General features: G+C 44.4%; 1 protein-coding gene across 1 annotated transcript; it reads right to left on the bottom strand.

The window, feature by feature from the left end:
* Nucleotides 1–1,573: 1,573 nt before the first annotated feature.
* Nucleotides 1,574–17,617, bottom strand: NRSN2 (neurensin 2). Its single transcript, XM_089513488.1, has 3 exons — nucleotides 17,161–17,617; nucleotides 9,551–9,747; nucleotides 1,574–5,362 (listed from the first exon to the last, which is right to left on the bottom strand). Exons 2-3 carry the CDS (start codon nucleotides 9,740–9,742, stop codon nucleotides 4,985–4,987), a joined length of 570 nt encoding a protein of 189 aa, XP_089369614.1. The 5' UTR covers nucleotides 9,743–9,747; nucleotides 17,161–17,617; the 3' UTR covers nucleotides 1,574–4,984.
* Between the last annotated feature and the right edge of the window lie 6,492 nt (nucleotides 17,618–24,109).

Below are 24,109 nucleotides of genomic sequence, written 5' to 3'. Positions count from 1 at the left end.
GGATTCTCCCTTTTCTAGCCTCTGGTGTAGAGCTCCCCCTAGTGGCGATGTGGTGAAGGAGAAGGAGGCATAAGCATAGCAAAGATCTAGAATGTTCCTGGAAGGATATGTTTAATGAGAGTTGTCATGTTTTAAAACAGTACAGTCAGCCTTCCATGTCCATTGATTTTTTTAATCCATGGCTTCAAGCATCCATGTAAGATATAGCATTAAGTAGAAAAAAATGAAATGCATATATATATATATATATATATATATATATGATGGGGCATGGGGGACACCTGGTTTAACAAGACTTCTATGTGTGAAAGGGATCTAGGAGTCCTAGTGGACCACAAGTTGAACATGAGTCAACAGTGTGATGTGGCAACTAAAAAGGCCACTGGGATTCTAGGCTGCATCTATAGAAGTATAGTGTCCAGATCAAGGGAAGTAACAGTGCCACTCTATTCTTCTTTGATCAGGCCCCACCTGGGCACCACAGTTCAAAAAGGATGTGGACAAGCTGGAGCATGTCCAGAGGAGGGTGACTAAAATGGCGAAGGGTCTGGAAACCATAAAGCCCTATGAGGAGAGACTTAGGGAGCTGGGTATGCAGAGTGATCTTGTAGCACCTTTGAGACTAACAGCCTTGACAGACTAGCCATAAAGGCTGGCATTGGGGTGGAGGGGGGCATGGCGTCCGCATGACGCACGCCATGACTCCACCCCATGCCACATGGCGGGCAGCATCATGGCGCTCCTCTGCCACTGCATCCAGATGACACAGTGCCAAAGGAGCGCTGAAAAGCCGTAGCGCCAGCGGCTATGGTGCCCTTTTTGAGGCGCAAAAAGTCCGGATTGGGGCCACAGCATATAGTTTAGCTCCAATCTGGCGCTAAAAGGAGCGGCTGCAGGCCACTCCTAAGGGGCGGTCTGTTCAGCCCCAAACTGAAGAAAGAGTTGGCAGAATGAGTTTTCACAGGCCCTTATCACATGTGAAATTTGAAATAAAATCCAGAGCCGATTCGAAGTGAAGGGGATGCAGAGTCAATTCGAATCCAAGGCAATTCACGTGATGAACTATCACACGTGAAGAACGAAATTGTGGTGATTCCTGAGTCAAAGTGGAGCAAGTGCACATTGAATTACCACACCAGTACATACCATGCGGATTCACCAATGCGAATTGGGACCCATGCGATGATGCGCATGCTCAGTGGGGGGTCTGAATGCATCGTGAACCTTTGCACTTCTGGGGAGAAGAAGGGGCCACTTCCTAGTTCCAGTTTCACGTGAATGATAGGGAATGCCACCTATCCCTACATGCCCTCTGCTTCATCCGAATGTGTCACCGGCAAAACTATTACTATTATTATTATTATTATTATTTTGCAGTGAAATAATTTTAATAATAATAATAATAATAATAATAATATTTCCATAATAATAATAATAATAATAATAATAATTTCTTTCACTGCAAAATAATCAGTGTAGAAGCTGCAGCTTTACTTGGAAGTAAATCCTTTGGATCTGAAGGAGACCCATTTTGGAGGATTGCAGAAATGATGCGGTTTCCCTTATTCTCCATGCCTCCTAAAGTACCACCTCCCTGAATCCAATCCACTCTCCTTCCCTTTGTAACAGTGGCCTTCTCTTAGGTTGCATCTGCACTGGGAAATAATCCGGTTTGACACCACTTTAACTCTCCTGACTTAGTGCTATGGAATTCCACACCAGACCAATTCAGAGTGAAATCGAAGTGAGCTTGGAAGCAACTTCTGTTAATTCGCTTGTTACTGAATTCACAAAAATCAGGAGTCACTTTGGATTGACTGTGGATCAGCCTCAGAACGACCCCCCATAGAAAGCAATCATGTGAGATAATACATCACGTTCTAACGTGAATTCGCATCGTTGGACCTGCAGTGGCTTCGGATCAGAGTTGCAAAACCCTATGTGTGATAAGGGCCATATACTTAAGTCTACTTCCTTGGATGCTCAAATGCATCTGAGGAAGTAGACTTAAGTCTACAAAAGCTCATGCTGCCAACTTCTTTCTTTAGTTAATCTCAAAGGTGCTACAAGATCTCTCTACATACTGATTCTACAGACTGACATGGCTATATCTTTGAATTCTACCAGAGCTGAGTATGTTTAGCCTGGAGAAGAGACGGTGAAGAGATGATATGACGGCCCTATTGAAGCATTTGAAGGGGTGCTATATTGAGGATGAAGCAAGCTTGTTTTCTGCTGCTCCAGAGAATAGGACCCAGAGCAATTGATTCAAATTATAGGAAAAGAGATTCCATTTAAACATTAGGAAGACCTTCCTGAGAGTAAGAGCTGTTCGACAGACGAACACACTCAGTTGGTGTGTGGTGGAGCCTCCTTCTTTGGGAGTCTTTAAATGGAGACTGGATGGGCAGTTTCATGAGGAATTTAGAACTCTGTGCCAGATAGCAATACTGCCTCAGTAAACTACCAATCCCAGGATGCAGCCATGACAGGTAAAATAGTATCAGAATGCTAATATTGTATATAGTATGAAAGAGATCTATAGAACTGAAGGAAGACTGATACTGCAGTCCCGAGACAGACTGTGCAATACAAGATGAATCTTCCTTATCTGAAATTCCAAAATGCTCCAAAACATGTGTAATGGGTGGCTGAGATAGTGACGCCTTTGCTTTCTGATGGTTCAGAGTACACAGACTCTGTTTCGTGCACAAAATTATTCACAATATTGTATATAAAATTACCTCCAGGCTATGTGTCTAAGGTGTGCATAAAACATAAATAAATGTGGTGGTGAGACTTGGGTCCCATCTCCAAGATATCTCATTTCATGCAAATATTCCAAAATCTGAAAAAATCCCAAACAACCCATTTGTGATCAGGAAGGCTCAGCCTCCAGTCATGCCAAACAAATCAAGTCGTGATTCTATCCAAGCAAAGTCACTGGTTTTTATCTTTATTGGACCAGGAAGAGAAAATACTGCCATCTGGTATGTAGGGGTATGCTTTGTATCCATGCTTCTTAATTTAAAAGGAACAGAACATGAAGGTTGGGGATAAACAGAGACACATTGGTCAGTTATCTGGTGTTTTCTATGCCACTGAGAGCTGTACATCAGGCAGGAGTTCAACCGGTGCATTTCCCCCCCTCAGATACAGAAGAGAAAGCAGGTGATGGGGAAGGAGCAACTGTTGAGTTTCTATTTCCCACACAGTTCTTGTAGGTTCTTATCTTCTGTCTGTTGAACAAGTGGCAAACTCTTTCGTGCCATGGAAAATCAGAGCAGTGGGAACTGAAATCCCATTTTAATTCACTAATTCATTAAAATAGCTGGCATGGCTTGTTGGCGAAGAGAGTGGGGCTACTAACCAGTACCTCGTTGCTTCAGATGCCAGTTCTGCTTTGAATTTGCCAGCTGTGCTAGGGGCAAACCAATTTCTCTCTGTCTCTGGACATAATGGGGATGAAAATAACTCTGGCCTACCATACCACGTTGTAGCAGGGTGTGCAAAAACACATACCTTTAAACACCAAAAATTCTCGCCAGTGCTGACTGTTGTTATTTAATTTGCCTTCAGAAATCCTTACGGAAACATCCATAGGGATATTTCCCTTTACAGAATGGATTACATCTCTGTTTTTTATTTGTGTGGGGGGGTATTTTAGCATCTTTGCTGATAGGACTTGAATTTCATGTATATAACCTTCTGCTTCTTCCTCCTCCTAGCTAACCAAGATTTTCAAAATTCGATAATCTCTCAAGCTGGAACTAGCAACAGGCATTTGAAAGTCAGTCTTTCTTAAAAAGTGGGAACATTTTGACTTGCCGGCAAATTAGCTTCTCAGTTATGTGTTTTTAGCTGCCCTTGACGTATGGCCAAGAGCCCCAGGGTACACCTAAACTGTAAAATAATGTAGCTTGACACCACTTTGAGTGCTGCAGCTCCATCCTATGGAACCCTGGGATTTGCAGTTTTACAAAGTCTTTAGCCTTCTCTGTCCAAGAGTGCTGGTGCCTCACAAACTACAAATCCCAGGATTCTGTAGGATGGAGCCAGGGCAGTTAAAGTGGTGTCAAACTGCATTATTTGTACAGTGTAGATGCACCCCCAGTCATGAAGTGCCCTGCTCAGTTTTTTCAAACTCAGGGCTGTGGCTTCCTTGACTGAATAACTCCAGCAGTAGTGGGTCTCTCTTCCCACTGCCTTCCATTTTACCAAGCATTTCTGCCTTTTCTATTGAGTTGTGTGTTCTCATCACGTGGCCAAAGTATGACAGCCTCAGTTTAGTCATTTTGGCTTCTAGGGAGATTTCAGGCTTGATTTGCTTGATTTGATGTGCATTTTCCTTCTGGTTTTTAGAGAATAGTTGTGCAAGGTCAGTTCTGCAAACACCTGCCACCAACCCTATGCTTTCACCCCTTTGGCTTTCAGGTGATTTGGAATCAGAAGGTCTTCAAATTCCTCCAGCATGTCCTTATTGATGTGGAAGGCCTATCTTTAGCCATTAGCCATGATGCAAGGGAAGAGAAGAGCCTCCATATCCCAAAGCAGGCTTGCCTGTGTTTCTAGACCTGCCTTCTTGAAGCTCTGGTTAAGGCAAGAGTTATGAAGGAGGTTCTACCTCTGGGGTTGAAGCTCAATTGCCATTTTGCTCTACTATTGTGACAGTTCCTGAGACTTTCTGATTGCTGTCCAGGACATATCTACTGAGCAGGAGGGATTTTATCTCAGTGTCAGTAAAGGAAGAGCTGAGCCTCAATTCGTATGTGCCAGGCCACTTTCAGAAAAACACAGGGACTTGAGAACAACATGTCAAACCATTCCTGAATTGGCGGAGGACTGAGCTAAATGACCCCTGGGCTCCCCTCCAATTCTATGATTCTGCGCTCGCTTGGAAGATAACCAAGTTGTGTCAGCTCTGAAACCAAACTGAGAGAGGATGTCTAATGCTTCCAAAGTGAAGCCCAGCAGGAACGAGAAACTACGGCTCTCTCTTTGGCTGAACGCACTGCACCCGTGAGGCTTGGAAGGGCACCGGTGGCTCTGTGACAATGGCACCCCACCTCCCCTGTTGCACGATGGGGGAAAGCAGCGCTTCCTTGTTGGCTTCTTCTCCTTGGTTCATTCTCGCCAGACCAGAGGAGAGAACGCAAGTGACCAAGAGGGCTCCTGCAATGGCACACAGCACCATGCCCACCGCCCGGCAAATGCCCAGGGCATGGTTGTACTCCACTGCCTGCTGATCCAGCACCACAAACTCGGCTTCCCCGATTCCTTCCAGTTTGGGAGAGAGGAGGTAGCCTGTGGCTAAAGCCGCACCTCCGATGAGCATCAATAGGCTCCCAGCAGAAAGAGTCACCTTGGAAGGAGAGGAGAAGGAGAACAAGCTTTAGGTTCATCATACGCACATTATCTAACAGTGTGATGCAGCAGCTAAAAAAAAGCCAATGCGATCCTCAGTGGCAGCACTGGAAGTATAGTATCTAGAATGAGGGATATAATAGTACCACTCTATTCTTCTTTGGTCAGGTCTCACCTTGAATCATGTGTCCGGTTCTGGGCATAACAATTCAAAAAGGATGTTAAAAAGCTGGAGTGTGTCCAAAGGAGGGCCACAAAATGATGGAAGGTCTGGAAACCATAAATCCCTATGAGGAGAGACTTAGGGAGATTCTCTAGACACTATACTTCTGTTAATGCAGCCTAGAATTGCATAGGCCTTTTTAGCTGTCACATGACACTGTTGACTCATGTTCAACTGGTGGTCTACTAGATCCCTTTCATATGTCGTTTTGTCAAGCCAGGTGCCCCCCTTCCTATATTTATGCATTTAATTTTTTCTGCTAAGTTCAGTACCTTACATATCTCCCTGCTGAAATTCATTTGATTAGTTTTGGCCCATCTTTCTAGTCTATTCAGGTCATTTTGAATGTTGATCCTGTCCTCTGGAGTATTAGCTATTCCTCCTAATTTGGTGTCATCTGCAAATTTGATAAGTATGCTCCCAATTCTGTCCTCCAAGTCATTGATAAAGATGTTGAATAACACTGGGCCCAGGAAAGAGCCCTGTGGGACCCCACTGGTCACTTCTCTCCAGGATGAAAAGGAGCCATTATTGAGCACCCTTTGGGTTCGACCGGTCAACCAATTACAAATCCATGTAACAGTTACCTTCTCTAGTCCACATTTTACAAGCTTGTTTGCAAGAATGTCATGGGGAACCTTGTCAAAGGCATAATAGGGTGGTATTTTGACCTCCCTCTAGATAATATACTTCTATTTTTCGGAATATTTTTTTGCATTCTCTCTTCCCCTCTTTAGATAGATTTCCCTGCATGCAAATCCTTCTGTCTCCCCTCTTGCAAACATCCCTTTTGCCCCTACTGAATCACAGGGCAATAACTTTGCAAAGTGGTAAACAAACCATGTGAATCAGGTCACTCTCCATTCTGGGAAGTGCTCTCACACACAAAGGTTTTCTCCTGCCCTGTTGGGTTCTCCATCTTCCTCCTCTCTCAACTTTCTTTGGAAAGATGGTGAGACAAAGATTTCTTCTTTACCTGAACTATTCATTAGCTAGATTAGGATATAGCCTCTATGGAAGTGGTTTTCAACCTTCCTAATGCTGTGACCCTTTAATACAGTTCCTCATGTTGTGGGAGTGTAGTGGAATCTCCCTCCTTGGAGGTCTTTAAGCAGAGGCTGGATGGCCATCTGTCAATGGGGATGCTTTGATTTGGATTTCCTGCATGACAAGGGGTTGGACTGGATGGCCCTTGTGGTCTCTTCCAACTCTATGATTCTATGTGGTGACCCCCAACAGATAGAGGAGTGGTGTCTTGGTTCCTAAGACCATTGGAAATATGTGGTTTTTTCTGATGGTCTTAGGTGACCCCTGTGAAAGGGTTGTTTGATCCCCAAAGGGGTCGCGACCCACAGGTTGAGAACTGCTGCTTTATGGAGTTTATCACTGTAGTTGACTATATATATGTACTGTATATTAAAGTCATTAGTAAACATTTGTTTAAACTGCAAGCTACTTGTGTTGTTTTTCCAAGTCAGTCTCAGTTTTCAGAGAAGCATAGTTAAACAAAGACACATTTCTGCTATTCTGCTGATTTAAAGTTAGACCCTAACAGGCTTGGCTTTGATATTTTTGATATTTTTGTTTCCTTAGCAAAGGCTGAAACCTTAGGAAACTGGAATTGCCCTTTGATGCAGCCTAGAATCAGATTTCTCAAGTCAGGCCTGCCAGAGGCAAATTGTGCTGGTTGCAAAGGCAGTCTTGGTAGGGGCAACAGCAATCTCAATGGGAGTTCAAGGTAGTGGGCTGCAAGCTGAGGGCATGCCATGACCTCTGCTGCAACATGATGCTCCTTCTGGGTAGCAGCCATGATGCTCCAACACTTGCCTGCAGGTGGCGCCAGACTCATCCCAGAGGCTGCTTGGACCTCACTGATCTGCAGATGCTCTCCATGCGCTCAGGGGCAGCTTTTGCAGCAGATTCTGGTGCATTTCTGCCCCTGCATTCATTGGTCCTCCTCCATTCTTCTGTGGTAGTTATGAACCTTCAAGCCATACCTGAGTTGTAGCGATCACATCATAGGGTTTTCTTGGCAAGACTGATTCAGAGGTGGGTTGGCACTGTTGGCACTGCCTTCGCCTGAGACTAAGAGAGTGTGACTTGACCCAGGTTACCCAACGGGTTTCCGTTGCTGAGTAGGGAGTCGAATCCTGGTCTCCCCAGGGAGACCTCTAGTCCCAAACACAAATCACCACACCACTTTGCCTTGCTAGGGTTTTCTTGGCAAGACTTGTTTGGAGGAGGTTTCCCATTTCCCTCCTAAGGCTGCCACTGCACTGCAGAATTAATGCAGTTTGATGCTGCTTTAACTGCCATGGCTCAGGGCTATGGAATCCTGGGATTTTCTGTAGCACCAGAGCTCTCGACAGCAAAAGCTAATATCTCACAAAACTACAAATCCCAGAATTCCATGGGTGTTAAAGTGGTGTCAGATGGCATTATTTCTGCAGGCAGATGCAGCCTGAGAGAGTGTGGCATGCCCAAGGCAGTAGTTTTTCCATGGCTAAACTGGAATTTATACCCTGATCTCAAACCACTACACCACACTGGCCCTAAAAAATAGAGTTTTATCAGCAAGATATTTATTAAGGGGAAGTTTGCCATTGCTTTTCAGTAAGGTTGGGAGAGAATGTGACTTGCCACGGTCTCAAAATGGGCTTCTATGGCCAAGCAGGGAATATGAATCCTGGTCCCCCGGAGTCCTAGTCTAATGCGCCAGCCACCACACCATCCTGGCTCTCACACTGGGGTGGCCTAATGTATTTATTTATATGTTATACTCTGGTTTCTCTTGAGATCACTTTTGTGTGTTTTTAATTATACTGTTTTTTTAATATTGTAAGCAGCTCTGACTCCCAGTTTTGGGGAAATGGCATGATAATAATAATAATAATAATAATAATACATTTAAATACAGTTGGCCCTTGTTATCCACTGGAATTTGGTTCCAGGACCTCTCATGGATACCAAAATCCATGGATGCTCAAGTCCTATTAAATACAATGGCATTATAAAATGATGCCCCTTATACAGAATGGCAAAATCAAGGTTTGCTATTTAAAAGTACAGTAATACTTTTTAAAACATATTTTCAAGCCATAGGTGCTTGAATCTGTGGATAATGAATCCATGGATACGAAAGGCTGAGTGTATTATCATGCCAGCCTTTTATCATGAGATTTCAGGGCAACAAAAAAGAATTCCACAGTAAAATCAATAAATAATTTAAATAAGGAAAAAAACCCATATTAAACAACTCAACCAGCTAAAACATCTGAAAAAGGCTAAATGAGTTCTAAAACCATGTATGCGCTGAAATGTAAATTAGGCCCCAAAGGCTGTAATAAAAAGCCATGTCTTGACCTGGCACTTAAACACCAACATTGGCACCAGTCGGGCATCCAGGGGAAGGACTTGAATGGACGAGGTCCATAAGTCTTGAGTGGACAAGGTCCATTCGCTTTACAAAAGTTCTGTTTCTGGTATATATGAAGAGCACTGGTGGCTCAGTGGTTAAATGCCTGTACTGCAGCCACTCACTCAAAACCATAAGGTTATGAGTTCAATTCCAGCAAAGGGGCTCAAGCTTGACTCAGGCTTGTATCCTTCTGAGGAGGTCACTAAAATGAGTCCCCAGATTGTTGGGGGCAATTGGCTTAGAAATGTACTTGCTATTGCTTGAAGACTGTCAGTTTCTTTTTAAAGGTAGTGATATAGCGATAAAGAGCTGCTGCTTTTGGACTCAGCAGAGATGTCGCCACAGAGTCATGCTGGAGGACCTACTAGAGAAGTGTTTTCTCTAGGAATCTCTAGGTCCTCCAGGGCAATTGTATGGCCAATGTCTGGCAATGTTGTGCTGGAGGACCTAGAGATTCCTAGAGAGAACATAATCAAATCGACAAATAATCAGATCTGCAATAGTCAAAGCCACAAGCGTGGAGGGGCGACTGTACAGACTCTTACCTTCCAGAGGACAGACATCCATCCATTGCTGGCTGGAGAGGCCATGGGTTCCCCAAGATCATCATCCAAATTGGCGCCAGTGCAGTCCTCATAAAAAAGGTGCAGGTAGGAACGGACACCATACCACTTCCCCTGTTCCACGTTTGGGCCGCGATGGCAGCCGCACAAATGCTCGCAGGTTGTGGTGGGCATTGGACCTTTTTACGAGAGGGTGTGGAGTAAGAAAAACATTTCAGTTTCTGTTCATTTTTGGAGAAATTCGTTCATCTCAATCCCAAACCCAATCAGGAGTGACCTTTAGGAGAAATGGGAGCATAACACAATGTATTTGCAGACTGTGACATTGCTTTGCTGGCTCACCATCACGTAAAGAATTAGATATGGATCTGCAACAAAATGTTGCAGCATTGAATGAAATGCTGCTATTCTTGGTTCCAGGTAACCATACTTTCCAGCACTTCATTCCTTTCCCAGTCAGTAAACACACACAAACATGTAGATCTGAATACCCCGCACACACACACCTTTGCAAGTTGCTTGGGATTTCCCTGATCGTGATGACGTCTCTCTTTCCAGATAGTACTATTTTTGCTAAATCAGAAGTCATAATTTGTGAATGCATTCACTCTAGTGTACTGGATTCCTCTTTGGAATGCAAGTAGTAATGCTACCTTGGTTCAGATTATCAAATTATACTTTGTTAATTTATACAATTCTTCCTTTACTTTAATTTTCTTTAAAGACAGAAAGGCATTGCTTTGCATAATAGAAAATGTATTCTGTAGGAATTCTCTTTGCCTCTAGCTGTGTTGATTTTACAAAGTTGGAGTCAGCCAGCTGGGCTGCAGATGCTCAGTTCACTATTTTAAAATGTAATAATTGTTTATTTTCTTAGTAAACAATAAACTATACCTTTCTGGAAGAAAATTGTACTCGTTCCCAAGTAAACATATTTAACACCAGGACAGCAGCATTTTATGACTGCAGTCATAAAAGTGAGTTTAAAATGCACATGCTCACAGAATTTATTTTCTTCCTTTTAACACAGACAGTTGCAAACACTGGCAATGGGGGGCTTCCATGCCTCCAATGTACTCTACCTTGTATCTGGATTTAAATTGCCAGTGATGGTGCTGAACCCTATCCCCCAAACAGGCTCAAGCACTGTGGGCAGTGCCAGTAAAGCTTGGACTAAAAGCCAGAACAGGTTCACTGACCCACTGATGTGGAAGACAACAACTGACACTGCTTGCAGTCAGCACAGCTAGATTGGGAATCTGACAGTTATAGGCCTGGGACAGACTGTTGAGAAATGGTGGCCTGCCGGAGGCCTAGTTTCCTCCACAGGGACGGAGCAGCCCCCAAACGGCGCGCCATCCCTACAGAGGAAAAAGAACCCAGAAAACCTGGGTTCTTTTTCCAGCACCGCAATGATGTCACGAGTGCAAAAATGGATCACGTGCAATGTAAGCGCCGCGTGGCAACGTGCAGGCGCCATGCGGTGCTTACGTAACAATGGCAGCACTCATGTACACAGGATGCTGCCATTGTTACACCGCCGCACTGTGCTAGGGTTAGGGATCGTGTGGTTGCTGCGTGGTCCCTAACCCTAGAATTGGGGCTGGTACGGCGCAAATGGCCGGTGTGTGCCGCGTCTATGTCTAAAAAGGCAATCTCTCTACGAACTGGCTAGCTACACCATGTCTCAGTTTAGGATTGCACCCTAGGCTCACAAATCTACTTTAAAGCCAATTTAGCATTCAAAGGATCTTCTAAAAAAATTACAAGATCATCCGCAAATGCTTTTAATTTATATTTTTGTCCTTTAATTTTAAGTCTGCTTATTTCATCGCATTCTCTGATGTTGTTTAGGACTTCAAGAACTGTTATAAATAACTAAGGTGAAAGTGGGAATCCAGTACAGTACTTAAACTTCTTCCTATACCATACCATATCTTTAGTCATGTTTTTTGTAATAATGTTATTCACAAATTGTAATTCCCACATATCGCTGAATATAATGGCAATACAGTTGGCGCTCTACGTTTGTGGCTTTGACTTTTGCAGATTTTATTATTTGCAGTTGATTAATATGTTCTGTCTACGAATTTCTAGGTCCTGCAGCATAACTCTGTTGCAAATTGACCATAGAGTTGCGCTGGAGCACTTGGAGATTACTAGAGAAAACACTCCTCTAGGCATTTGCAGGTCCTCCAGCATGATTCTGTGGTCAACGTCTGGCAGATGTTGAACACAGACTTGTGCTAGAGGACTTAGAGATTCCCACAGAAGTGTTCTCTCAGGTAAAAACATAGCATTTTTTAAAATTTGCAGTTTATCCCCAGCAGATGTAGAGGGCCAACTGTAGTTGTGACATTGAAAACTAGCAAAATTGTACCTTTAAATTACAATATCGTATGCATAGCCTAAATGTATTTAGGTGTGCATAGTTCTGTGTGGTTAAAGTGTACATGTGGTAAGATGTGAGGGTTTAAAAGAAAATTTTAAAATAATAAAAAATTTAAAACTTAAAAATAAAAAATTCTATTAAAAAAAACTTGGGTCTGGCTTTTCTCCTCCGACTGAGCCATGCCCCACTCACACTATCTCTCCTGCTTTTTAAAGGCATGCAAGCAAACCTCACAGCCCATTTTTGCAAAAAGCAGATTTTGGGGGACCAGCAGTGTCACCCCCCTTAGAATGGCATCTAGTGCATTCTGCACCCCACAGACCCCCTAATGACGCCTTTGACTCTGGCAATCATTCTGCAGTCCAACTGCTCATCAATAGCCCCTGTTCAGAGTGTTGATAATACAACATAGTGGTGGGAAGGTGCATGTGTGTACACTATAGAACCATAGACTCACCAAGTTGGAAGAGACCTCAAGAAGGGCCTGATCCAGTCCAACCCCATTCTGCCATGCAGGAACTCACAATCAAAGTATCCCTGACAGATGGCCATCCAGCCTCTGCTTAAAGACCTCTAAGGAAGGAGACTCCACTACACTCCGAGGAAGGACTGTGTTCCACTGTCAAACAGCCCTTACTGTCAGGAAGTTCCTCCTAATATCGAGGTTGAATCGCTTTTCCTGGAGTTTGTATCTATTGCTCTGGGTTCCATTCCCTGGAGCTGCAGAAAACAAGCTTGCTCCCTCCTCAAAATGACATCCCTTCAAATATTTAAACAGGGCTATCATATCACCTCTTAACCTTCTCTTCTCCAGGTAAACATACCCAGCTCCCTAGGACATGGTTTCCAGACCCTTCACCATTTTGGTTGCCCCCCTTTGGACACGCTCCAGTTTCTTAACATCCTTGTGGTGCCTAGAACTGGACACGGCATTCCAAGTGAGATTTGACCAAAGCAGAATAGAGTGCCACTATTACTTCCCTTGATCTGTACTTCTATTGATGCAGCCTAAAATTGCATTGACCTTTTTTGATGCCACATTGCATTGTTGACTCATGCTCAACTTATGGTCTACTTGGACCCCTAGATCCCTTTCACATGTAGAAGTCGCCTTAAGCTAGGTGTTCCCCATCCTATATCTGTGCATTTCATTTTTCAGCCCTAAGTGCAGTACTTACATTTCTCTGTATTGAATTTCATTTTGTTAGTTTTGGCCCAGCCTTCTAGGGCATTTTGAATTTTGATCTTGTCCTCTGAGGTATTAGCTACTCCTCCTGATTTGGTTTCATCTACAAATTTGACTGACAGACAGACAGACATACACACACATACAGTGGGCCCTCCACATTTGTTGGGGTTAGGGGCATAGGACCCCCATGAAAGTGGAAAACCTGCAAATAAAAAAAACCCTACTATTTTTTCACTGAAGAGAACACCTCTCTAGGGATCTCTGCGGCAACCAGCGCAACTCTATGGCCAACATCTGCCAGAAGTTGACTGTAGAATTGCATTGGTCTTCCAGCAGAATTTGACCATGCAGTTGCACTGGAGGAACTAGAGATTCCTAGATATAACGTATAAATCAGATCTGTGAATAACCAAAATCCGCAAAAATCAAAGCTGCTAATGTGGAGGGGTGACTGTATATGTGTGTGAGGGAGGGAAAGACTTCTAGGAGCTTTGCTTTTACCTCCCAAACCCTCCAGCTCCCAGCCCAGTGCTTGAATCCAAGTCATTCTGCCAGGTGCGGAAGCTCCAAGCAGAGAGGAATGCACACTGAAAGGCCCATTGCTCATCAGCTGGGAGCTGTTCTCTTCCTCCTCCTCCTCCTCCCCAGTTTCCCTTTTGCAACCATGTGCAGAAGATGAGTCCTGCCACCCCTCCCCCTGCCTTCCCTTCTGCTTTCCAGCATCCATTCCCCGCACATCTCTTCCCAGCCCTGCTGAGCCTGGCTGGCTGGCAGTGGGCAGGGAGCATCCCTCCTCTCCCATTGGCTGTTGCCATGGGAACCGCCTCACACAGAGATGAGGGAGGAAGGTACCAAAGGCAGCAGCCATCCCTTTAGCATGTGGAGAGCCAGAAACCAGTGGAGGCAGTCATGATTGGAGGGGGGGGGGAGGAGCAGAACTGGAAAGACAGACAGAGAAAGAGATAAGAGACAGAGGGGCCTGGTCCAGGGATAGGGTTGCCAGATTGAAAACTGGGGAGGGCTCCTGTGCCTTTCACAGTTGGATGGAAGAAGGAATTTCAGCAGGTCTCACTTGTCATCCAATTAGATACCAAGCTGAAAATCCTTTCTTCTACACAACCATGAAAGGTATGGGTATTATCTCCAGTTTTCATTCTAGTAACCCTAACCAGGTATGCCAAGGAATTCTCCCTTTGGAAAGGAACAGATGCCACCGCATGCCTTAGCCTTTCAATAAGGGTAAACCACCTCTTCCTGAAAGAAGAAAATGGTTTATAATGGTGGTGGTGGTACTACTAGTGTCTGTAATACAGTGGGCCCCTGATATCCACCTGGCTTTGGTTCCAGGACCTGCCATGGATACCAAAATCCATGAATGTGCAACTCCTATTAAATACAGTGGCATAGTAAAATGCTGTCCCTTATATGAAATGGCAAAATCAAGGTTTGCTTTTTTGGAATTTATGTATTTTTGAAGGTTTTCAAGCTGGGGATGGTGGAATCCGTAGGTAAGGAATCCATGGATATGGAGGGCCGACTGTATTAATACCAGTAGTAATGGTATGATTCTCCACTCAGCCATGAAACCCACTGGGAGACCTTGGGCAAGTCACACTCTCTCAGCCTCAGAGGATGGCAATGGCAAACCCCCTCTGAACAAACTTTGCCAAGAAAACCCCATGATAGGAGTTGCCATAAGTTGGAGAGGACTTGAAGACACAGAACACACAGAGACAATCTTTCTATGAGGATAAACTGCCTGCTCCTTGGAGAGGAAAATGTTTCATGGAAGCATTAGGAGTAGCTGGATTAGTGGTAATGGGCAGAATTCTTTATCGATCGACATTATGTAACTTTACGGATAATTAGCTATGTAGCGGAGGCGCTAAGGAATACTATTCGTCAATTGCAAAGATGTGTAATAGGACACCACCAAAGTACAATAAAATCCATAAACCAGCAAGAATGCCCTGATCCACCTTGGGTTTCATTGCACATTGGGTCCTGTTAGACAGGCTTAATAATAGTGGGGGTACTAATAGCAGTGGCTGTAGTAATATTAATAGTAGTTGTAATCCTTTAAGAGCCAGTGTGGTGTAGTGGTTTAAGCTTAAGACTAGGATCTGGGTTCGATTCTCTTTGTTATTGCTGTTATTAACTTCCTTTGCGTCGATCTCAACCCATGGCAATCCTTGATCAACCATTAAAACACACTTTGTGCAAATCACACCTTCTCAGCCCCAGAAAACCTTAGGGTCACTATGTGCCTGAAATTACTTGAAGGCACACAACAACAACAAATAATAATAATCCTTCAATCAGGATGAATAAGAGAATAATAATAAAAAAACTACAACCCTGTTTTATAGTTCTAGTAAGCATGGTGTAGTAGCAGTTTGAGTGTCGGACTATGACTCTGGAGATAAGGGTTCGAATCCCAGCTCAATCATGAAACCTGCTGGGTGACCTTAGACAAGTCACATGCTCTCAGGCGCAATGACAAACCTTGCCAAGAAAACCCCATGATTAGCATTGCTATAAGTTGGAAATGACTTGAAGGCACCTAACACACACACAAGTGCAGCAATAGTAGCACTAGTAATCCTTTAGTGGGGATAAGCTGCCTGCTTGAAGGAAAGAAGCATTATTTATAATAATGGTGATGATGGTAGTAGCTGTTGTCATATTAAAAGTAGTAGTAATTATTCAGTAAGGACAAAAAATATTCAGTAAGGACAAAATACCTGCTCTTGGGAGAAAGAAAAATGTTTATAGCAATAGCGTCTGTAGTACTATGGTAGTAATACTAGCAAATAGGAATCCTGCAATAAGGACAAGCTGCCTGTAGTCCAAAAATGTAACTTTGCCATGGGAGACCACCAAGTGTGATCCCACAATTTCAATGGAGAATCACAGTGACTATCGGGCTGAACAAAATCTCTCAGGCCAGGGGATGTTAGGAACTGTAGTCCCAAAGTTTTTAAATTTTGAATTTTAAATGATTGTTTTAATATGTGCATATGTTATTTATCATTTTAAATTGATGTGTGTTTTAACTGATGTGTTAAGCTGATGTACAACAGGAGTTATTTGTTCATTGTTCTTGTTCCCTGCCTCGATCCATGGGGAGAGGGGGTAAGAAATAATAGTAGTAGTAATAGTAATAGTAGTAATAAACATTATCAGCAGGTGAGACACAACTTGACAACCTTGTCAAAGGGGAAACCTTTACCTTAAACTTTGTAAGAGAGCCAGCATGATGTAGTGGTTTGAAAGTTGAACAATGAATCTAGAGACAAGGATTCAAATCCCTGCTCAGCCATGGAAACCCACTGGATGACTTTGGGAGAGTCACACTCTCTCAGCCTTAAAGGAAAGCAAAGAATGCCCCTCCAACAAATCCAACCCAATTCTTCCTTATTCTGGTACATGGGCATCAACTATGGCCATCCAGGCTCATCCAGGTGGTCAAACATCTCCTCGTTCTTCCCCATTTGAGTCTCCAGTGAACATGAAGCATCACTGTTTTCATGACCCAAACTTTCTTTAGTCCTTTAGTTTTGTGAGCGATTTAGCCATCTCTGTCGGAGCACTCTGGTGAAATCCCAGGATTCCATAGGACTGACCCAGGACAGTTAAAATGCTATCAAATTGCATTGAGAGTCAGTGTGAGAGAGTCAGGTTTAAGCACTGGACTGTGAGTCTGGAGACCAGGGTTCGAATCCCAGCTCAGACGTGTAAACCCACTGGGTGACTTTGGGCAAGTCACACTCTCTCAGCCTCAGAGGAGGGCAATGGCAAACCCCCTCTGAGGTAACTTACTTTAAAAAAATTTGTTCGACTTAGGGTTGTCATAAATCAGAAACAACTAGAAGACATACAACAACAACAACAACAACAAAGTGCATTAATTTTGCAACATGGCACAGCCTGAATCTCAGCCAGGCGATTCCCATGCTTCCCTGGAAGAAGAGACTCTTAGGTGAGTTTTGCCTTGGCATTCTTCCTTACCTGTCTTTGAGCATCAGCTGAATCCTAGCACATCTCTCTCTTTCTCTCTGGCCAGTGAGGATGAATGCAAGGTAGCCCCGGGCACTGGCAGAGTTGGATAGAGATGGATCGCAAAAGATGGAAGGCCTGGATGGTGAGAAATCAAAGACCCTTCTTCTCTCTGGGAGCAACCTGAGGGGTGCAAGGTGATGGGAGACGTGGCATCATGGCAAAAGTGAGCAAGAGCTCACCTGTTGCAACAGCATCCGGAGACTGGTTGCAGCCCAGCGTGGACTGCAAGTGGAATGCCTGAGCTCCATGTGAGTCACTGTCAGAAATGAAGCTGCTTCTCGCTTGCAAGTGGCTCCACAGAGATGAGGAGAGCAGGATGTCTTCTCCCTGCTCCTGGCTGAGTCATGGAGATGGACTATATTTACCCACTTCCAGCAGGCAATGAGCAGCATCTTCGGCTTAGCTGGGCAGCTGCCACAGCGTCACTTTCTCACTCTAGTAATGAACGGGCCCAGGATTTGCACAATCCAATTATCTTGTTAATTGAGACCCAGAGTGTAAGAAGCCTGTGATGCAAGGATGTAGTTCTCCATGGTAATGAAGGAGGGGGGTTTGATGGACAAAAAATGCACACTTTTTAAACATTATACAGATAGAAACTGGGACGCATTTGGCCAAGCAACATCAGAGTGGGGTCAAGATGGTGAAGGTTATTAGTGAAGAAGAATAGACAAGTTAGGAAAAGTCACATCAGCTTGTACTTTTGCTTGTGCCTCCTGGGGCTCATTCCCACTTTCATTTAAACCGGTTTGGCATTTGCCTTTGCTCTCCGTTGGTAAATCGATTCCAAAAGGTCTGTTGTTCCCATTATGAAAGCGGATCTTTTCATTATGTCCATTTAATAACTTATTTTTTGGCACGATTGTTGTCCCCACTAGTTTGTGCTGCTTCAAAATGCATGTCAATCATCTGTGCATCATCAGTGACATAAGCGGCAGCCTGGGCTCTGGGTGGGGAGAAGGCACTGGCAGGCACTGGGCCTCTTGGCTGGGCATCACTCAGGAGGCGCTTCCCCCAAAGAGCTGCTCAGGAACACAGTGCTAAAACCCTCAAAGGACTCTATGGCATTTACAGATTTTTTTAAAGAAATAAGGTGACCGAAGATTCAATTTATTGGTTTTGCAACTACTTGCCTTTGCATGAATGAATCCAATTTTCTATGAAGTTTATTTTTAAAAAAATGCACCCATAGGTCACACAAAAAGCCAAAAGGCAGCACTGGGGGGGGGGGGGGATGGGGGATCTACCAAAAACTGAGGAGGGATGGCAAACACCCCTCTGACAGTAGTCCCTCCCCTCCAGAATGATGTGATTCAGATCCATCGTTCCCACTTTTTGAGCACATTCCAGAATCGATTCTTTCCAAAAGAATCTCCAAAGAACTAGTGTCAGGAAAGAACAGGTTTTTTTGCGTTTGCCTCGCTTCATCGCGATTGTAACTGATCACACTAGGATCAGAACCGGTTTCAAATGGGAATGACGGTCATATAAACTGATCGGCAATTCGCATTAAAGCATAGTAGCAACTGGAAAGGGAGATCCTGCACCCTCCTCTCCTCTCCCTGCTGCTGACTTTGTTGTTGTTGTTGTTGTTCACCATCCTCACGTTGTTCTCAAGTCATGGTGACCCTGTGGATGAGACGTCTCTAAGACTCCCTGTCTTCTACTACACTTCTTAGTTCCTCCAGATTCATTCCTGTAACCTCCTTCATAGAATCGATCCATCTAGCATGCAGTCTTCCTCTCTTTCTATTACCCTCCACCTTTCCTAATATCATTGTCTTTTCTAATGAGTTCTGCTTTCCCATGATGTGGCCAAAGCACAACAAATTCAATTTGATCACCTTGGCTTCCAGGGAGAGTTCGGGCTTGTTCTGTTCTAGGACCCATTTCTTTGTCCTTTTGGCTGTCCATGGTATCCTCTGCACTCTTCTCCAGCACCACATCTCAAACGAATTGATTTTCTTTTCGTCCATTTCCTTAACTGTCCAGCTCTCACATCTATACATAGAGATGGGAAATACGATGGCTTGGACAATTCTAACATTTGTGCTTAGTTGTACATCTTTGCTCTTTAGGAGATTTTGGGGGTCCTTCTTAGTGCTGATTTAACTGAGTGCAAACTACTTTTCCATCGTGAACTCAGTTTGCAGCAACTGAAGTAAGTTGAGGACACAAGAGGAAAGTGGCAGGAGGAGAAAGAAACCAGGACATTTTTAACCAGCTGAAAAAATTGGAATGGTAGAAGTCCTAATGATAATCAGGACTGTCCCTACCAAATCAGGACAGTTGGTGGGTATGCTGCTGTCTGAGTAAATGGGACATTGATCACCTAACTTCTGTGACTCCACCCAAACAGCTGATGGGTATAAGAGGTGCTTTGCTCTTGCAAAGTTGTACATTGGGTAGCAAACTAGGCCCAGAATATTGCTGGTGTGTTGTTGTTATGTGCCTTCAAGTTGTTTCCAACTTATGGCAACACTATCACAGGGTTTGGGGGGTGTTTTTCCCCCCAAGAATTGTTCAGAGGAGTTTTGCCATTGCTTTTCTCTGAGGCTGAGAAAGTGTGACCTGTCCAAAGTCACCCAGTGGGTTTCATGGCCGAGCTGAGAATCGAACCTGGTCTCCAGAATTGTAGTCCAACACTCAAACCCTATCCCATGCTGGCTATCAGTCTAATTACAAAAGCTGTGGTCGCAGGAGGAAAGAGGCCAGGTGGTGCCATCATGGCAGCTTTCGGTCCACATGGAGGCCACCATGATGATGCAAGTGCAGCACCACATCCACACGTCGGGGTGCCATGCTTGCATCATTTATCCAACACAGTGCACCAATGGCACATTGATGGTGGGACCCACGCGTACCCAAAAGAACCCACTTTTGGAGCGGAGGGAACCCACACGGTTTGGCTCCTGCGGGTTCCCTCCGAAGGAAGAATGGGTGGCTCCAGACCGCCCCTTTGGGGCAGTCTGCCGAGCTCCTGTGATATCATAGTTGTATCAGTTATATCACAGGTTGCAGTTGTAATATAATGAGGAATAACTGCCTTCCAGTTACATGCATGGCATCCACAGAACTCTTCTCCAGCACCACATTTGAAACACATTGGTGTGTCTTCCTCTCAGCTGTTTGCACTGTCCAGCTTTCACCCCCATACAGAGAAACTGGAATTGGAAGTACTGTGCTTCTATGAGGGAATGTCAATATGAGTTAGAGCCCAACAAAATTCTGGTGATTAGTGGTAACACAATACTTCTGTATTTTGGTCCAAGATGCATCCAGTCCCGACTCTTAGAAAATCATGCCTAGACTCCTGTTGTGGCTTTGTTGTTGTTGTTGTTGTTGTTGTGTGCCTCCAAGTCATTTTTGACTTATGGCGACCCTAAGGTGAACGTGTCATTGGCATGTTTCTTCAGCGCAGTTTGCCATTGCCATCTTCTGAGGCTGAGAGAGTGTGACTTGCCCAAGATTACCCAGTGTGTTGAGTGGGGAATCAAGCCCTGGTTTCCAGAGTTGTAATACAACACTCAAATACCTACACAATGCTGGGCCTTGTGGCTTTACACAAGTATAAATGCTGCTACATACAAGCAGTTGCACCTGTTCTGAGGTTATGTAAACTTGGCATCCTATTCAGGGGAAGTGCAAGTCCTACAACATCCATGTAGCCCTTTATAAAAACTTAATAGGAGAGGGAGCGATCAGGCAGACCCAGCAACATCAGGGACAGCCTGAAGGAAGAGGCCCCTCCCTCCTTTAACTGTCATCTTGGCCTGAGAGGGAGCGATCAGGCAGACCCTGCAACATCAGGGACTGCCTGAAGGAAGAGGCCCCTCCCTCCTTTAACTGTCATCTTGGCCTGAGAGGGAGCGATCAGGCAGACCCAGCAACATCAGGGACTGCCTGAAGGAAGAGGCTCCTCCCTCCTTTAATTGTCACCTTGTATTTGTATTGTATTCAATTTTTACTGTACACCGCTATGATCATTGCGGAATAGCGGTCTATAAATAAAACATATTATTATTATTATTATTATTATTATTATTATCATTTCCTACAATGCTCCTTGAGTGTGGTTCATAGCAATGAGGTGTACAGGTGGATTGACTGTTGAATGATGGGAAAGTGTGTGGCCATGCCATCCATTAAGTGATCATTTGTACTGTGGCACAGTCCAGTGTCCAGCATCCAGCGTCCAGAGGATCTGGGCCCAAGCTGGCTTCTAAGGTTTGCAAAAAAAGCAAATCTATGCCTCTGCTCCATCACTGGGCAAAGAATCTGACGAGTGCAAAGACAAAAATATTTGTATCCCTCACACAACTCCCAGGTTGGTTTAAATCAATCCTGATCCCTTCTGTAAATAAAATTATTCAGGAGTGTTTACCAACTGAGGCTGAGGCTGCACCATCAGGTTAACAGTGGTGGCGTTTGGAAGCCTTGCTTTCCGTTGCTAGGAAATGGTGCGGCTGGTGGCAGTGATGCTCTGTTGCTGGGATGCTGTTGCTATGGGAAGGGAGGGAGCTGGTTCCCCTGTTGCTAGGATACTCCTGTTGTCAGGAGACAGGGAAGGTGTGGCTTGTTGCCAGGGTGCCTTAGTGAAGCCAAGGGCTTTGAAAGGCCAGGCGTAGCAACAGGGTGGGAGACGCTGTCCTTTCAGTGGTACCCTTCCCATTTTCCCCGCAGGGCGCCTGATTGGTCCAGAATGGTCCACCAAGAGATGGTTGCCATGGGATTCCATTGATGGGGAGATGCATGGGAAATTTGTCAGTCATCTCTGTGTCCCTTCTTCCTCTCCTATCCGTCCCCCATTGTCCTCTGCCTATACACACACACACACACACACACACACATCTGCCTCGAATCCCATTGTAGGAGAAAGGCGGGATATAAACGGCAAATACTGTAAATAAAATAAATAGGAGAGGAAAAAAGGACACAGAGATGACTGACAAATTTCCCATGGATCCCCTGATCTATAGAACTTCATAGGGAATTATTATTATTTTTGCAATAACACCATCAGAGCATGTGAGTTTTTTGGGCTATGTGGCCATGTTCTAGAAGAGTTTCTTCCTGACGTTTCGCCAGCATCTGTGGCTGGCATCTATAGAGAATGCTGAAGATGCCAGCCACAGATGCTGGCAAAACGTCAGGAAGAAAATCTTCTAGAACATGGCCACATAGCCCGAAAAACTCACAAAAAACTATGGATGCCGGCCATGAAAGCCTTCAACTTCACACCATCAGAGTATACCTCTCATCTTGAAGCATAACCTTTCTTAGGCCTACCCAGGTCCTGTCTGCATGCATACATGTATATACATACATATATGCACGCGCACACACACACATATTTCTTCCCATTTGCTGGGGTTAGGGGCACAGGACCCCCGTGAATGTGGGAAAACAACAAATAACAAAAACACTCTATTTTGACCTTAGAGAATACCTCTCTAGGAACCTGTAGGTCCTCCAGTACAACTCTTTGGTCAACATCTGCCAGACATTGACCACAGAATTGCACTGGAGGAGCTACAAATGCCTAGTGGAGTGTTCTCGCTAGGTAACTCTAGGTCCTTCAGTGCAACCTTTCATTAAAGTTGAACATAGAGTTGCGCTGGAGGACCTAGATATTCCTAGAGAGAACATATTAATAAAATCCGTGAATAATCAAATCCTCGAAAGTCAAAGCTTCAAATGTGGAGGGGTGTGTGTATGCCTAAGAAACTGATGGTTTTGAAAGCGCAGGGCTGTCTGACCGAAACTTGGACAGGGCTCCTAGGCCTTTAATAGTTTTGTATAAGAGGCAATGCCTATCTGTGTTACCTGTTTGCAAACAGCATGAGATTCCCTCTTCTGCACAACAATTTTTGCACAAGAATCCTCTCCAGTTTTCAGTCTGTTGTTCTTGCCATGTGCCTTCAAGTCATTTCTGACTTACGGCTTCCCTGAGGTGACCCTATCACAGGTTTTTCTGGGTCTGAGAGCATGTGACTTTCCCAAGGTCACCCAGTGAGTTTCTATGTCTGAACAAGGAAGAACTGGGAAAAGATGTGTAAGCCACCTTGACTTCCAGTCTTGGGGGAAAAGTGGGCTATAGATAAAAATAACAATGACAGTATTGATTCCTTGTTGTCTCAATCCATCCAAGTACCAGCCAGGACTGACCCTTGTTAGCTGCTGAAATCTGACAAGATCAAGTGCTTTCAAAGTGGAATAAAAAGAGGTCCTTTTAAAAATAAAATTATTAGGAGTGATTCGTCATGCAGCTCCATTCTGAATCCTCCAGATCAATGTGGAGACCTGCATATTCCAATGGGAAGCTGCAGTTGAGGTTGCCGGAATGAAACCTGGAAAGGAGACCTTTCCCTTTAATGGTTGGGCAGGTGAGGCAATTTCAGCAAGTGTTGCTTATTACCTGGTTGTGTGACAAGGATAGGGTTGCCAAAGGGAAAACTGGAGAGGGCTCCTCTGCTTTTAGTGGTTGGGCAGGTGAGGTTTCAGCAGGTGTCACTTGGCTGTGTGAAAAGCATAGGGTTGCCAGAATGAAAACTGGTCACGGCTGCTGTGCAGGTGAAATAATTTCAGCAAAAATGCAAATAATTTTTGTATGTTGCATGGCTGTGTGACAAGCACAGGACAGACAGAATGAAAATCGGACCGGAGCCCTTCATCTTCCATCTTCAATGGTTAGGCAGGTGAGATAATTTTCAGCGAGTGTATCATGTTACCTGGTTGCCAGGTACATAGGGTTACATAGGGTTGCCAGAGGGAAAAATGGAGCATGCTGCTGTACTTTTAATGGCTGAGCGGGTGAGTTAATTTCAGCAGATGTTGCTTGTTACCTGGGTGTGTGACAAACCTAGGTTTGTCAGAGGGAAAACTGGAGAGGGCTCCT

This window comes from Sceloporus occidentalis, unplaced genomic scaffold (genome assembly GCF_023333645.1).
Source record: "Sceloporus occidentalis isolate IW3139 unplaced genomic scaffold, rSceOcc1.0.p SCAF_3, whole genome shotgun sequence".
Classification (NCBI taxonomy): Eukaryota; Metazoa; Chordata; class Lepidosauria; order Squamata; family Phrynosomatidae; genus Sceloporus; species Sceloporus occidentalis.
Note: the sequence above shows the minus strand (reverse complement) of the source record. Positions and strands in the feature narration are given on the sequence as shown.